At 37.8% G+C, this 17,973-nt stretch overlaps 1 protein-coding gene and 1 long non-coding RNA gene across 4 annotated transcripts in view; one reads left to right on the forward strand and one right to left on the reverse strand.

Moving 5' to 3' along the window:
• The window catches only part of LOC145963004 (uncharacterized), a 30,484-nt gene extending 19,483 nt beyond the window's left edge, over nucleotides 1-11,001 (reverse strand). For 2 of the 3 annotated variants that reach the window (XM_083084565.1, XM_083084566.1), the window contains exon 1: nucleotides 6,284-6,472. In XM_083084565.1, coding sequence (XP_082940691.1) covers nucleotides 6,284-6,331 — 48 coding nt within the window. In that variant the 5' untranslated portion in view covers nucleotides 6,332-6,472. Of the gene's footprint in view, nucleotides 1-6,283; nucleotides 6,473-10,834 lie in introns of those variants that run through there. The other variant, XM_083084567.1, reaches the window with a different exon arrangement.
• LOC145963033 (uncharacterized) overlaps nucleotides 1-17,973 on the forward strand; it is a 269,815-nt gene that overhangs the window by 38,099 nt on the left and 213,743 nt on the right. The window lies entirely within an intron of this gene.

Consider the following 17,973-nt stretch of genomic DNA (forward strand, 5'->3'; position numbering starts at 1 on the left):
TGGAAACACCGCCGATCGCAATTAGATCGTAACCGATCCGAGTTCGATCCCATAAGATACACCGCACCTGGTCGTGTCACGGTCGTGTTGCCGAACCGGTCGGCCTGCGCAGGAGGCACCGGCGTATTTATTGCTTAATTCGCGCTTCTTTGTTTCGTAAAAGTGAGAAACAGCTTTAATAACGGGCCACGATGCGAGTATAATGAGGGGTTACGGTTACAACGAAGGTACCATAACCGCCTCGCGAGAAAGAGTGCGGTAACCCGTTTCGGTTTTATTAATTATCTCGACGCTCGAGATTGTTGATTACGCGAAGCGCTCGATGCAGACGTTATCGTTAATTTTCGCGATAATGTATTCCTAGAATCTCCCCGATATTGACTAATGTGCGAAATCGCATCTCCGAGAGAAAAATTTCAACTGTCATTATTATAATCATTGAGGAACGTTACCTCGATATTCCCGGATAATGGTGAAACCTAGGGCGCGTGATTTGAACGAATACTTTGTCGGAATGAAACGACGCGGTGGATGACGACGACGATGGAGCGTCTCGTTTTCAGACGGGAAGCGTCTCTCGTCGACAGAAGTCGAGGAGAAGGACAAGGAGATGGTCGTGAAGGCAGAGGTGGATACGGCGGATTATGAGGACGAGACGAGAGCGGCAGCGAGGCGATTGTTCGAGGCGTGGAAGCGTGCCTTAGATGCGACAATTGAGGTTCCAGACCGTGAACCTGCAATCAATGCTCTGTCGTCGTCGTCGTCGTGCCGCGGAAAGAGAGTACGCATGAGAGAAAGAGAGAGACAAGGAGAGGATCGAGAAACGCGAGGCAGAGATATTCGGAGGGTGCGAAGACTGCCTGTGGAAAGGGCTGGCTTTGTCTGCCTGTGAAAGCTCTCGGAGGGTGTGCGCAGGCTACCCTCTCGAAGAATACGCCTCAAAGGAAGTCGGCTAGCGTACATCCAACGGGGAATCGCGCGTCTTTACTTCAGCCATGGAACTTGGAACCGAACCACTTGGCTATGTTTGCGTTCGAGAGAGTACTTATTTTTCAGATCGAAATAAAAATACGATGGAACAACGCGAAAATCTGTTTGCGTCCGATCTGCAGCGATAACTGTCGCCTTATTATATCGTTGTTATTCATGAGGCGTGCACCGAAAAATTGCATTGATCTTTTTTATAATAATTACCGTACGCTATAAGTATAAAAGCGTAAAAAAATCAGCGATCGATTGATCGCGCGATTAAAAATATGCCCTCCTCAATTATGTAACAGAATCTTACTTCGACACCTGCCCTTGATGTACCGAAAATGACTCTCGCCTCGAATATAATCAAGTTAAAATAATTCTCCGAACGTTAATAAATCGATTTAAAATATTCTATAAAAAAAAAATGCTCATAATATATTTTCGATATCGAAGATTTAAACGACCTGCTCATGAGAAAATGATTAAAAATTTAACCTGCGCAAAATTAGTCAAGCCAGATATTTTCACATTTAATTATCGATTTGTGATAATCGGTCAAAATCGAAAATATCATCGATTACTCATCTTTTCCTTTTCCTACGATTACGTAAAGGCCGCTAGTCATCGGGGACAATAAGCGAATAGATACGATAAATTTACATGTGTTTCGCGGAGATGGTGAGTGTCGAGCAGGTACAACTGAAAGAGACGATCATGCGGTGGGATTACCTGTGCAATGCGAACCATTAGCTGCCGTGTATGCAGTGTACTCGAGCGGACTTGTACTCGGGTAGCATTTGCCGGCGGAAAATATACACGCGCATATCCGTTCGCGCGCGCGCGTGCACATCGAATGTTTCGACGAGAGAAGCGATGAGGGTCTTTCGATTTCCGCGAATCTCTTGTTTTCTATTATTTGAATATTATTAAGAATACAAGCATTATAAATTGAGAGCTATATTTATTCGCATTTGCAATCTGCGTATCATACAAGTCGCAGAATCACTATAAATCAATTATATATTTTATATTTTTTTACTATTAAATAATAATATTTATTTATAATAATATAATATATTAATAATATATTTATAATAATAATTTATATAGTATATCAGTAAATAATAATAAATATGACAGAGCTTTGAATAAATATTATTTATAGTATTTGTATTTGTCGTATATATTTCAGAATGAGCGGAATTGTATCGATATTACGCGATTTATCGGAGAGTTTAATAAAAACGCAAATTGTAAGAAACTTATAAATACACACGTACACATGTATGTTATGCGATTCGTGTGCAAAAACCTTTATTTCTTCTTCGGACGATCGGTTTGCCGATTCTCGGACGAGGGGCCGCGAGTAACAGTGCAAAAGACGCCGAAACATTCTGTACGTTTGCGCACAAAACGCGGCGTACTAAGTGTAAATGAAGCGGCTTGTAGGCTAATGGAGGTAGTGCTACCGATGTTGGCTGAGCAATTAAGCCGGTCCGCGGTCGAACAGAGGATAAATAACGGATATACAGGCCGCCGTGCGGATACGACGAGCCAGGAGAGGAGAGAGAGGAAGCGGGCTCTCGTCTCTTAAAAAATTCATTAATAGCAACGAGGTAGCTAGTATAATTACCCACGCTAGTACCGTACTCGTGATCGCAAAAAAAACCAGACAAGGATCGAGAATTAACTCATGTAAATGCTCGATAATGACGCCGTAATTTTACATCGTATTTCTCTATCAGCTTAGTTAATTACTCGTACGTGAAGCAATCAATGAAACTAGTTCAGGACAGAAACAGGCACGCTACGCAATAAGAATTACTAAACGTGGCAAATTAATGGCGGGCTATTAAATTGTATATATAAAGAATTTGAAAAATTTTTCTCGAGAGAGACGCCAACGTTGTTCACATCCGTGTTAACTTTACGTTACGTCCAGTTTCTATGTAATTACAAATGCGCGGTTATCTAGATTGATCACACGATTGCAAGGCAATATCATTTCTGACAAGAGCAAGACACGCAGTTCAATTACTTTTTAGAGCTCGGAAATTTCGCGTGAGTTTATTAAGATAATCAATGATGTCTTTTTGTAAACTGGTATGTTCGATGCTTATTCGAAAGAATACGAAATATCCTTCGGCATCTCCTTCCCGTCGTGTCGACAATTTCCTGACTGATCTTTTATGGCGGCCGGTTTATTCCTTTATGACTATATCCTTGGCCAATTTCGAAACGATCTTGACCGCGGCGTGTTTTACCGCGAAACCAACTGCTTTGTCCACTGATTACACGCCATGGTGCGCTCATAAATACACACGTCCGTTTAATATACCGCGCCATTTCTATTCCCGATGCTCTCGCACATATAGAAATTAATTGGCGTATTAATATTATTTACATAAGAACGAAATAGCCTGCACTAAATTAATTATAAAAATCGCTAAATGAGATTATTAGAAATCATTAAAAACTATAATATACATATATGTAATATAAAGTTAAATGGAGTATTAAGAAATTATATAAAAATTAGTATTTAATTATTCTTTAATTAATAAAAATATTTTTTGTCAATGAATAAATTACTACTTATTAATTATTCCACGGAATTAATATATTCGATTGTTTGCATTATTCGAGAAACGGATAAAAAGCGCCAAAGTGCTGAAATCTATGTCCGAATTTTATTTTTGGCATGATTTATCATTCGTTAGCGAAAAGAATTATTTTCAATATCTTGATATCGTGATTTTATTCATTCTTCATACTATTAATTTATATCTGTTTTCTTAATATTACTTTCATAAAAAAACTTATTTTAACTAACTAATTTATTTTTCAAATTTTATTTTTATAAGGATCTATTATTTTTTGGCTGGAGAAAAAGCTATTTACAGGACACCTTTTTTAATGACTTCTTTGAACTCTTGTCTTTTTTTAGCGCGGTTGATAGCAAAGTGGAACGCAAATCAAGATACTGATGCATTCCGATCATTATCCATTAAACGTACGAGTCAATTTCCGGGAGATGCGCCGTCGATTCGGCTGTAGGCCCGTTATATTCGGTTGAAAGATGTGTGTTAAATCGTGAAAGCGAGCGAAGGGAAAAATGTGATGCGTGGGCCCGAGGCCGGCATTAATGACGGAACGTGCGGCACTCGTTCGCCTCGTTACTGTCGCCCTAGGGCAACCGCGAGAAAAGAGAGAGAAAGAGAGAAAGAGCGAGCCACCCCAACTGCACACATCGAATCCACTCGGCTCGCCATCGACTCCTCGTAATGCGGCCAGGATATTATTTGTTCCCACTTGTTTGTGCGCACGAAAGAGCGCTCCTGACAAACAAACAATCTGCTTTTCCAAGAGAGACGCCGTCATGGTTTGTCTCTCTCTTTCCTCTCCTTCATCTCCTCTCTTTTCTTCCACATATCCTCCATTCCTCCCGTGTATGTTATCTCCTTATCCTTCACCTATCTTTCTCTCTATCTTTCGCGCGCGTTTCTTTCGCATAAATAAATCGTAGAAAAAAAGGGATGACAAAGAGAGAGAGAGAAAGAAAGAGAGAGGAGATGATGCGAAAAGAAGAAGAAATCCTCGCATCATCCCGGTATAACGCCAATGAGACATTCTACGCGTCCGTGCCAGCCAGTGCGCTCCTTTTGTGTCAATACTGCGATAATTATTTCTGTAGAGCGACCCGTAATGGCTCATTCAGACAGTGTCGCCGGCTTTTTTCAATGGTAAATCGCGCCATTAAGCGGCTATAATGAACGCCAGTTCCAGAGCTCCGACGCTTGCACTTGCAGTAATATTTATCTTCTGGGCGCGCGAAGGAGAGAGACATCTCGTGGAAAAAACTATTCTTTTTTTTTATAATTCATCCAGAATAAACAAATACATTTCATAGAGAAAATGAAGAAACGCTATTGTCCTCTCTATCTGTCTGCATGTGACAAACTCGCTTAAGACGATAAGATCGCGGTCGGTTCGCGAAATTCTCTCGGATCGTCGAGAGAAGACCAATGACAAAGATTAGCCCGATATCAATGATGGCGTTGGGATATTAGTTTAGCCGAATCAAGAGTCTGACGTATCCTGTGACAGGTAAGGGCGTCGTCTGCGCGCGAGGGACAGCTGGACGCTCGCGCGTTGCACCTGTTCGTTCCACAACTTTTCGTATTTTTTTTTTTAATCGCGTTGAAATTAAATAGCCCGTATTGGATAAAAGAATTGCTCGAGTCCATTAGGCCTCTTACATTTTATCCCGTATCTCTACCGGCAATACGGAATGTCATGAGCGAGAAAATAAACAGCCTCGTACATAATGCATTCGCGGTGCGAAGAATTGGTACGCGTCATCTCGACGAAGGTCAACAGCTCCTCGAGCGCTCGACATTTTAACGAAAACATTGTACATACATGATGGTATACGATATATTGGTTACACGTGTATTGGTATTATAATTATACGTGTCATTTTATCATTTACGATAAAAGCTTATTACTAGTCCATTCGTTTACGATGTACAAGTATTCTGCGAACAGGTAATCGATATCGTTAAGTATTCTGAAAGTAGACTGTCGGTTCATGAAGCCGCTCGAGCATGTATTACAGCGGTACATTACATTTAATATTCCTCCGGTAATGATGGGCCATCTCGTTCGCTACAGATCTCCTTTCTCTCTTTCTCTCATCCTCTCTCTCTCTCTCTCCACCTAAGGCTACATTATACGCCAATACTCGCATCAGCATAATCACCGCGGTCATTAGAGCTTGTGTATACGCGGAATGTTTTCTGGCGTATTCTGGGTGTCCCAATTTTGCCGCGTACTTTTCTCATCAATTTTCAATCAATCTCTTATTGACGAAAAAATCGATCGCGCGTAAAAGAAAGCTCTTCCGAAAGTCGAAGCATCAATTTATATTCGAAAACTGCCGTCGTTCCTGGATTGTCACGGAAATGGCACGTCATATTGTAACAATTGCGAAGGCCGTATTAAAGGACGTTATTAGCGACATGCTTTGACCCAAATTGCTCGATCGCGAGCGGAGGGATATTTTATGACTAATAAGAAACATTTGCCGTAATGACTGTACTTGATAAAGCGACCTTAAGTTAATAATCGCGCTCGTTAATTATAATGTATTTGCGAAATACTGGGTAATTTGCCTCCTAAGCTGCTTATATACGGCGCGATACTTTTATCGATTTCGCGTAAATACGGTCTGGAATTTCACTGGCTCTTCTCGTGCTTACTTACATTGTATGGCAAATGGCCGATCGCGGATAAGCGATTTACTTACTTTGTAAATGCGACGACTGTGAATGTCGGAAACTTCCGGAGAACACATCTCGCGGCTCGCGTGACGGTCAACGTTTTCATTCGGCGGCTTCTTATCGTCGGTCCAGATAAGGCAACGCAATAAGTTAATGAGGGCTGAATGATTCTCGACGAACGAGATCGTCCACGCCCAACCCCGGGGACAGTTTTCCTCCCCTCCCTTCTCCTCCCCCTCGGGTTAGCTTTACCCCTCGTTTCATCTCCCTCCTCCTCCCTCAATTCGCGACGCGACGCTTCGATAATCGATCTAGACTAGACGCGTTAATTATTTATCAGGCGGCACGCGTGACTGGCGATCGTCCAATTAAATTAAAGCAGGAAGCCGGATCGCGGTTATCGGCACTTCAGCGACCCTCTCTTCTACGTTTCGACGATGTTATCTGATTGACGCGACCTGCCAATGTGGCGCTCGTTGTGCATTCGATTCGAGTCCATTAAAACTCGTTAGTGTCCATACGCACGACCCTTAATTGGTCGACGTTGAGCTTTCACGCCGGTCTTTCCATTACGATAGTTCTAATTAGGTCTAATCGTTCTTTATCCAGAAGACGCCATTCACGAGAGATCCCCGCGATTAATTCTGTATAATCAAATTAGTATATTTAGTGTACACATATATATATATAATACATAGTATATAAAATATATAATATACAGGATGTTTCTTAAGTGCGAAAAATTTTAGATGATTTTTTGTCAAAAATTAAGGTTTTTCATATAAATATTAAAAAGTTTTAATAAAAAATTGAATAGAGGTTGCTAGTTTCATCCCCTTATAATAATACGGGAGGCTGAAAAAATATTAATAAATAACCTTTTTACTAGTAGAAAATATCCACCTAATTTCAATTCTTTAACTTGTTTCAAATTTGAGAAAAAAATAAAAACCTAATTTTTACCCCCCTTTTTGAAGGAGTAACTCCACAGGGAGGGATGTAGGAATATATGTTTATATGAAAAACCCCCCTTAATTTTCGACAATATAAAATATACATACATATAAAATAATATAGTTTATATATATATATATATATATATATACATTGTGTATGTAATATTTGTTATTTCTTGTACACAAATTACGTAATAAAATTCCTCTGCGCGTAATAAAATTTGTGTGAAAAATATAGACTGCAACACAATGTTATTTATACTACTACTATACTTTACGAAATTTTGATTTTTTTTTTTTTGCGAAAATTCCAATTGCATCACGGCATAATTGCATATCTGAAATGCGGGGGAAGTTCGAAAACTTCGTAACGTAAGCGGCGGGGTATTCGCCTGCTCGCAGATCGCACGATCCGCCTGACGTACCTAAATGTAATTAAAACCAGCATTTTTGTAATACCGGCATGCGTTCCTCGCTTCGGCGATACGGACCTTTATGGCGACGTAGATCTCCCGAAGCGCCGTTTACACGCGCGATTGCGACGCGGTAACACGGTACTTGAAGCTACGTAGTTAACGGTCGCGCGCATACCTACGGGCTAATCATACATTTTTGCGTGTCATATCAAACAAGGCTGCTATAGCCACTTTCGTCGCGATAATCTTCCCCAGCGAACGCGCGAGATCTCGTCGTATTTATTATGCGCACCGTCGCGTGCATTCGCGTTCGTGCGGTCGCGAGTATTATTTCTACGAAAAGAGAGAGAGAGAGAGAGAAATCATAAAAAAAGGACCGAAAACTTTACCGAGCTATGATACTAAAAATGCATGTTTTTTTTATTATTATAACACTTGTAAAAATAAAAAATCGCTCCATTATTCGCTCGACGACTCAATTACATTTTCGCGAGATCGATTCTCGGTATCTCACAAAACTGCACTCGGTTGAGTCGAGTGAGACCGTGCATTCGAGAAACCTCAACGTAGATCGAGGAAACGCGATGCGAGAGAACGAAAGCGAGAAGGTCGATCGAGGTCCCGATGGAGCGCGGTACGTTATACACCCCCGCAAACATATGGGCCCCATTGTGTACCCTTAGGGGCTCACGCCTCCTCCCCTTCCTCTTCTCCCTCGGCGGTTTTACCGCCGCCGTCGAGATACGAGCCGAGATACGCCCGCCTTTATAGACCCTACACCATGTTTCTTCTGTGGAAAGGTACGCGGCGCGAGGTATAACTTGGAAACCGAGGAAGTCGAGTCGCATTCAGTTCGCGCGAATGTGCATTCGACAATGCTAGGTGTTAGAGACGTTGACGTTGTCGCGAAAGCCGCGACAAAATAGATTCGCACAAATGAACGCCGGGAAACGCGTGCGAGAAAATGTCGGTTTTCTTCCGAGATCTTGTAGCTCTCTGTTACACTCGATGTTCCTCATCTTTCCACGTAAAAGCAAAGATCGGAATATTCATCAGAATATATAGTGTTTCAACATTACCGAATGTTCTTTTAATGTCAAATTTTCTGACCAATTTGATTTTTCCTTGTCAAGGAAAGTTCCAAGTTTTTAATTATATATCTTTAATTTATATATTTAATTAAACTTGAAATTTTTAAAATTTTATTAAAATAAAACGCTTAAAATTAATTAAAGAATGTAAGGTTTTCAATCTCAATTCTAAATTTATAGTTTTTATGAAAAGCTTTTTTTTAATCGTTTACATCTTGAAAATAATTTATGCCTCGAAAAAATTATTCCCAAATTAAAAAAACATTCACGAAACAAGTACATGATTTAACAAAATGCTTTCTCCCTCAACTTATATTATTATTCCGAAGTACTTCGATATACTATTGTCAATCTAATATTTTTAAAATGATTCTAATAAAACGTCAACGCGCGCTGTCACTTTCAATGATCAACATAATACTGACCAATGCATTTCGCGCACGTGTAAACAACGAGTGTCGGAGACGAAAGCTGACTATTACGAGATGAGATAAGAGGAAAAAAAGAGAGATGGTCGAAGACTATCGCTCATCGGGATGCTCCCTGGGGAGGCGATACATTGTAGGTCGTGCGAGTTTTGCGTTATCCCTGCATATGGACGTGGGGGAAAAGAGGGGGACGAAACCGAGAGAAGAAGGGACTACCGTTCCACCTTATCACCTACCAAATAATGGAGGCATATTGAATAGATAGCCAAACCTAACCGATATCTATCTGATCCCAAAGTCCCGTGGGGATATTAAGGAATCCGGCCCTTTTCCACACACCCTTCGAGCAGGGTAAATGCGACGCGTTCTTCCAACGGAAAAAAGTGTATTCGAATAAATCCAAAGTCCTCGCACGTTTTCTCTCCTCCTGCTTCCACGACAGGTTGAGAATCAGGGAGAAAGGGGGAAACGCTTTTTCCTCGCGATACAAATTTTTCTGTCGCCGTGGAATCAATCCGCGACAAGTACTTTTGAGCCACGAAAGTCGAGGGAACAGTCTGTGTACAAAATTTCGATTATCGCGCATTTGCATGCATAATCAAAATATTATATATTTTTACTCGTATCTGGAAAATTAAATATGCTGCAGATTGTGCTATCATAAAAATAGTGATGAGATCGATGACAAATACTTTATATACGTATTTTTTATTTTTTTTTTTGTTCCGCGAAAGGTGAAAAGCAACGAAGGAAAATCCGTGTGTTCGTACTAAGGGTATTGGATTTGTTGGAAGTGTGTTGAACAAATGATTGCGCAGCTACCGTCGCGGAAAAACCGCCTTGGGTTGGAAGCGGCGGCTCGGCTCGCCTATCACCGCTATCGTTGCTGCATTTTCTCGCTTTTCCCCCCTCTCGGTCCGAGAATTGTCGAACGAACAAAGTTTACAGGCTACAAAGCACTCCCGGAGAAAGTGTTGAGAGCACAATCACCTCAAACTTCTCCACTTTCATCTTGCGCTTCGCCTTCTCAGACGAAACACGTGACGTCTGCGAGAAAAGTCTTGCATCAAGCGATAATATTACTTGGTTTCTAAGAGAATATTACGCTAATATTCATATTCTTACGAAAATAAATTGGAGGAAACATAGAAAAATATATTTCAAAACACTTGTTATTCTAACTTTTTCTCATCACGATTCTTCTGTACGAAATAAGAATGATACAAAAGATAATACTTGAAACGTCAGCAAGCGAGAAAATCTAATCAAGATGCGACGCGATACGCCGGCGAGGAATTTCATGAGATATGCCAATCGGAATCGCGTTCGCACGGTACGCATACTCGATGAAGCGATTCGCGACGAGGGGTCCCGATCGCTCTTATATTAATTTGCGGCGCCGATTTCCCGAGTGTGGTCTCGTACGAGAGACTACGCTTTCTTGTCGCCGTCGCATTATTAAATACGGTTTGCGCATTCCGTTCGCGGAGCACCGATCGAATAATACCGCCCGAGATTTCGCCCTCGAAAGGAAAGAGGAATCTCGCTCGCGATTTCCCGATAGGGATAGGGATGAAGTACCCTCTAAAATTTCAGGAACATTATTCACAAGTGAATTGCCTTTTCCCCATTTTTTATCGCAATTTTAATTGTAGATTCACAAGTAATTCAGTGAGAGAAACTTACAATAGGGAGCGATTAAAATCACTTGTCTCGCCTCCTTATGACACTTGTCACTCTACTCGCTTTTGAATAAACCGAGATAAATAAATAACCGACGATGATTCCAGAGCGAGCGAGAGACGCGCAAAAATTCGGAGTCGACGCGAGCAAATCGCGCGCGTGTCGGCTACGGCAGGCTGTATCCAGGTACTGAAACCGCGACAGGTCGGCCGCGGGTCCAAGGTGGAACGAGTTGTACGGCGAGCGAGCAGAGAAAGACGAGAGTGGTTCCATTCTCGAAAGATGCGAACCACGTAATCCTTCCGTCTTCGTTCTCGCAGAAGTGGCGGTTCCTTCTCCCAGCCCGAATAAATAAGCCGGAATATTAATAAGCTGTCATATTCTCGCACTCGCCCGAGCAATTTCGGATCGAGTTATGTATTATACGATCATTTAAAGAGACATTTAAATCGAAATAAATTCAAAATAGTCAGTTTTCAAATATTAATTTAATGATTCCAACATAGATCTTTTATTTTGAATTGGAAACAAACACAAAGTCGATTATGATAATATACTTGACAGACAGTGATTTCTTAAAAATTTAGATGATCGCTATTATTATATGCTTGTTGACATGCCTGGAATTCTGTTAGTCTCTGATTAAGCCGATTTTAAAATGCTAAGCGACGAGAGAAGAATGTAATTTTCGCTATATTTGAGCTTTTAAATATTTCTATTAACAGTAATTTAATACACGTCAAAAAGAAGACGGAAATCATCGAAGCAGGAGATAAATTCGTATGAATATTTAGCGTTTATTAACACATAGCTGTGAAACAATCATCTTAGATAAATTAAGGTAAATTAAATACGTCATCGTATTTAGAATATAGGTATCTAATATGCAATTTTCCTTATAAATTACAGTTTTCTTCAAATATTAATTCGATAATATAATTTTACACGAAATATGTGTGACGATGGCGTGCTCGCGTCAAATTAATTATGCCGAGAAAAGATACGAATAAACTAATATATCATTCGATATCCGCGATGTCGAAGAAACGCGCGATAAAAATTGCGCTTGAATTTATACTTTAATTTGCGGTAATATACCGATCGATATTATTCTGTCAGGCAGATATGTATATATTCATACGTCGATCAGAAACCGGCAACGACTGTGTATATCGTAAGAACAAGTCGGTTCTCACGAGGGGACATGCATTTCATAGTCGCTCGTCCACCATGTCGGGCGAATCCTGCATGACAGACATACAGGAGAGATCGGACTTTTCTTTTGCCCGTCGCGCATTAATTACACCGCGGTTCTCCCGGAACACGACAGAGACAAAAATCGCGGCAAAGTGGACCGGCGGACAGAGCCCGAATAAACTGCGAGAAGGGGGATGTCATTTATTGTTAGACATATAAAATATTTAATTATGCTGTTGTGAAATATTGTATAAAATATTAAATATTTATATAAAGATATTAATTTTAATAATTAAAAATATCCCATTACAGATATTTTATTATAGATATTTTAAAATAAAACTTGAAATATTTTATTTATACATTATTATAATTTAGAAAAAAAACGAGCAATCTATCTATATTTTGAAAATAATATTTAATATTTTCAATTAGAAACAATCAACAAACATTCAATTAGAATTATAAATAATTTATAAATTACTTACCACGTATCGTTGCTCGCCAGATGTTTCTTTAGATGCCTTTTTCCTCCATTGTTCATTCTTTTCTGTTTCCTTGACACTCACACTCACTCGCGAAAACACGATTAATTATTATTAGTCATATACGCAATAATCCCGAGACACTTTGCACGGCACTCCCGATCACGGAATAATCTCACGTGATATGCACTATATTATGCCATAAGAGAGCAACACGAAAAGTAAATATAATTCATTTGATATAGATGAAATCAAAATCATGTGCTAGCTACAATAATATCTCTATTGTAGACACAATAACACAAATCGTAAGATCAAAATGTCGTGATACATCAATCGTTTAATAATTAATAATTCATCCTCACATTTTAGAAAAATTTAAATCATCGGCCAAAGTATTTAATTCTAAGTATAGTTAGAGAAATAATTATTATTCGAAAGGATTGATAATCGAAGGGTCGTAACAAAATTTTTAACTTATTCCTTTCGCTTTAATTTTTACTTTTGCAATAACAGTCGCGCTTCGATAATCTATCATCATGATACAGTTTCGTGTTGCTTATAAAAAGTTTAATAATCATTAATTGTAATAATCATAGCAAATTTTGTGTTTCAATAATTGTCACAATCACGTTTTTTGAGAAAAGAATTCGATAATATACGCAGCGTTCCACACTACTCGAGCGTCACCGCGCGAATGATAACACGGCCGTCACATGTAAACAATAGCGCGCTAGACGCCGTCAAGGCTGAACACTTGTGTTATTGTCAAAATTCGTGGCCGAAATATTTAACGTATTTCATCTATATACGCGGAACATTAAAATATAAAAGTATTTTAGATTATAAATTAATTATTATTAACCGATTTATGTATCATAGTATCGTCATAGTATCATCTTTTGTTATGCTAATTACTTGATTCTACGATCTGATTGTTTTATAACTACGTGTTCTTAATGTAAATTATATTTAATCGTCGAAAAATAAAACAATAAAGCATCGCGGATGATTCTATGTGTTATTAAAAGAATAATTATTGTCCCTAAAGATCAATAAAACAATAATTTATAATTTAGATTCTTAGTTCACACACACACACACACACACACACATACACGCTTCAATTCTTACTTGATTAAATAAATACATGAAATTAAATAATTACATGAAATATCTAATTCGAGGACTATGACGATATAAAAAAAAAAAAAATATATATATATATATATATATATATATATATATGTGTAGTTACATATTATTTATAAAAATTAATTAATCATTAATTATATCATTATAGCAAATAATCTTCTAGTATTAGTCGCGATGACGTTTAAGAAAGGAATTTGACGGAGTTTCCCCCACCACTACTCTCCTGCTCGTATGGTCGCGCGATAATAACAGACTCGAGAAACGTAAACATTAACGCTCTGTGTGTCGCAAAAACTGAATATCTCCTATTGTTATTAATTCGTTGTCGACCTTATCATTCATGCCACGACACTAAAGCAGGAAAGTAGTACGGTGTGAGATACTCCATTTAATTCCATTTTTAAATTCAATCGCGATCAGTATCGAAATTATTTGTTATTATAATATGATTCCTGATTAATTTAATGTAAATAATATGTAATTACTTACACACATCACGACGATAGTTCTCAAAGCGCACATTTCGAGTAATTTGCTCTTTTGATTAAGTAAAAATTGAAGCGCGTACAATAGAAATCTAAATTATAAATTGTTGTTTTATGATTTTTACAAACAATAATTGTTCCTTTAGTAACACATAGAGACAAATATATTTGTGCGCGACTTATCGTTCGATTTTTCGACAAATAAATAATTAAATTAATTTACATCGAAAACGCGATATATTTTTGTCACAAGTAGAATATGATTTTGGTCTTGTGTAAATGGAGCAAATCATACTTTTCATGTAAGTTGCTTTCTTTTATGATGCAATATATTGCGTATCTAATGTGATCGTTTCGCGATCGGGAGTGTCGTGCAAAGTATCCCTCTCGCGTTCGTTGCGTATACAATTAAGCATGATTAATTGTGTTTTCGCGAGTGAATGTGAGTGCCACGAGAAGACAGAAAAAGATGAACATGAGAGGAAAAGGAGATCTATAAAAGCATCGGACGACGGATAAAACAACGATAAGCGGGGTAAGTGATTTATAAATTATTTATCATTTATATTATTTTCAAAATACATATATATTATATACATATACATATATATACTCTTTTTTGTTTTAAATTATCTTATAATATATTGCATATATAAAATATTTCAGGTTTTACTTTAAATATTTTAAAATACATAGAATCTATAAAATAAAATATTTGCAATAAAATTATTTTTTAATTAATATTTTTATATAGATACTTTAATATTTTATAAAATATTTCACAATAGTGCATATGTGTGTATATGTATGTATGTACGTGAAATATTAAATTATAAAAGTATTTTAAATCACAGATTAATTATTTATTAAACGATAGATATATCTCTCGGAATCTTTCATTATGTGTGTTAATTATTAGATTCTACGATTCAATTATCTTATCGAGTTCTCAAATCAAATTGTATTTAAATGTGCTCGATAATGATTATAGCAAATTATTTTTCGATATTTGTCGTAATCGCGTTTAACATTTATTTAAAAAATATTAGTTTATTCAAGAAACTGTATAAATTAATTTAATATTATCATTTTGTGCCAAATTTTTTATCCTACTTCGAAAAGATACTTCCTGTTTAATTAAAATTTTTTAATTGTAGTTTATTCAAAAATACATAACGCAAAAAGTAAATAATGCGCGTGCTTTGTAATATTTTAATAAAATAAACTTGTAGGTTTAATTTGCAAACGTAATTTTTCGATCGTCTAGAAAAAAAAGACATACCTTAATTGTCAAACGGCTTATATAAACTCGAAACCAAAAGAGAAAAGTTACTTGGACCGTTTCTTTTTCACGATTCCGAATGTACGTATGCAGGTATGCAAGCAATGAGAATACGTACTCGAGAGAGCCGGTGGGTTTTGCGAGAACGATTCGTCGTCGCTGCGTCTTCGTCTCCGTCTTCGTATAAACGAGACTCGCGCGTCCCCCGTCTTTGGTCACGGGGAATGTTATCGGGCTGTATCGTGCAACGGTTTTCATTACCATTCGTGCACGGAAGGCTCGCGGGCCGACACCCTCTTGAAAAACACGATTTGATTTATTACGAACCGCATAGCCGACGTCGTCGCGTAATGTCGTGCGCGTTCGCCCTTTCTGCTTTTTAAACGCAAAGTATGCCCCCGGACAAGTGTACGAGACACTCCGCAATGCGTAGATCTTGTCTGGATGCTTTACACGACATATGTATTTTAAAGCACAGCTGACTGACTAACTCTTTTCTTTCTCAGAAAAATTTATGAGATTATTTATATGTATAACGCGCAAGGAACGAGGAATACGTTCTGCGTTATATGTATGATACTCATGGATTATACAAAGTACATTCGAATTCATTTTATATAAAAGATGTAATATTTGTGTCTTAATACAATATAAAATAATTCTTATTCTATTTCAGAACAAAACAAAATTTATTTATGATTATATAATTTCTGAATATTAATTTCTTGTAATTTATTATATAATATTTTTATTATACAAATCCAAGATATAAAATTGAATTTAAGTATAAAAATTAAAAATTTGAAATTTATTTATTATTTTGTAAGAACATTTTTAGAATTCGCGCATACGAAGATTTATTATATTATTTATTATATATTTTGACATATATTTTTTTTAATAATAATTAATAATTAAAATGATTTTTTTGATAATAAATAATAATTAAGATACAAATATGGACATTTAATTATAATTAATACAATATTAAAACTTTACATATTGAATTTAATTAAAAAAAGTTGCATATTAGATTCAAGTAAAAACAAAATATCACTAATTTTTCAATATAACAAAGGGAAAAAATTTGCATAATTTAGGGAAAAATTTCGTACTACTTTAGCGTTTTATCTCCTTGACCTTCGTAAAAATATGTTTCACCCGGGGGCAGACCCGTCGCGGTTACGTTTGTCTATTATTACGAGGAATTTCCGATCGGGGAGATCGATCCCGCAGAGATTATCGATAAAATTAGGCCAGGTGAATCTCTTCTCAACCGCCGCCGCTGATTGATGACCCATGCGGAGAATTTAGCGCGTCGGAAGTGCCGATAATTTCAGCCCGGATCCTGTCCTCGTTATTAAAGAACGATATCTGATACTCCTTTCGACGTTGCTGTTCAATCGACATACATTATCGGCCACCCAAAGACCGTGTCCATTAATCACCGAGATAATGAAACATATAACTTGAGGTTTAAATACGAGCGTTTTGTACAAATGTAGCGTAATAATTGCGCCAGATCTTATGCCGGATAAAAAAATATAAAATATCTTACGTGAGCGATGTATGTACGGGCTTTTCTATAATATCGCGCCTCGTTATTTAAGCTCGATCGTTTCGATCGGTTTCCTTCGAGCAAGAACCGCCAGCTTGTAACGTCCGCCGCGCGCGCGTTTCTCCCTCCAATTTAAGTACTTCCCTTGTGTTCTTTATACATATCTACCCCGGATCTTACATAAGAATATAAATATGTAGTCGGACTATGTGTTCGAAACGTTGCCAGCGGTTAGTAGGATCGATTTCCTGGTAAACGTGAGTCGGGTTTTGCCAAACGTTCCCTTTTTATAATTTATTATGCGCTGTTATTTACTATCGCGTTCCGATCGAGCTATCATTGTAATCCGACATTTCAATCTTAACAGGCACTTTAACGAGACGAACAACTCCATAACAGTCGTATATTAATTCCGCTTTTATTTTATAACTTAATAATATACGAATAATAAACGCGATGAACGAAATTCACTTAATGATCCGATTGTTATCTATCATTATACGTACACAAAATTGTTTTAATAAATTCTATTCTATTAAAAAAATTGTGAATTTTAGTTCTTGTCATTCTCGGTGAAGAGATTGCATTTAATGATTAAGCTGTTGATCGAATATCTCTTTTTTCAACGGGAGAGAGATGCTCTTAAAAGCAAAGGGCAGAAGCGGAGCATCAACCCCGCCGTCGCTAACTCTTACATTTGTCACTCTGTTAATCCCTATTAGATCAGACCGGATTTCAAACCCGTTCTATCCCCCAGGCTATGTGCTTTTGCGTGGCAAAGAGTAAGCTCGTTTGAAAAGTGAGCACACCCCGCGGGATCGTGTCGAACATTGGAGAGGAGAGAAAAGGAGGACGCGAGCGTACGTGTGTATGTGTGCGTGGGATGGGGGACAGAGAGGGAGGGAGAAGGTACCCTCGAGTCTCACTTTTTAGTCGCGTCATAAAATACGACTGAGGTTAAATCGATCTCTTGTGTCGGG

The sequence above is a fragment of the Camponotus vicinus genome, unplaced genomic scaffold, assembly GCF_025532165.1.
Source record: "Camponotus vicinus isolate PSW18456_S1 unplaced genomic scaffold, iyCamVici1.0 SCAF_12, whole genome shotgun sequence".
NCBI classification, from domain to species: Eukaryota; Metazoa; Arthropoda; class Insecta; order Hymenoptera; family Formicidae; genus Camponotus; species Camponotus vicinus.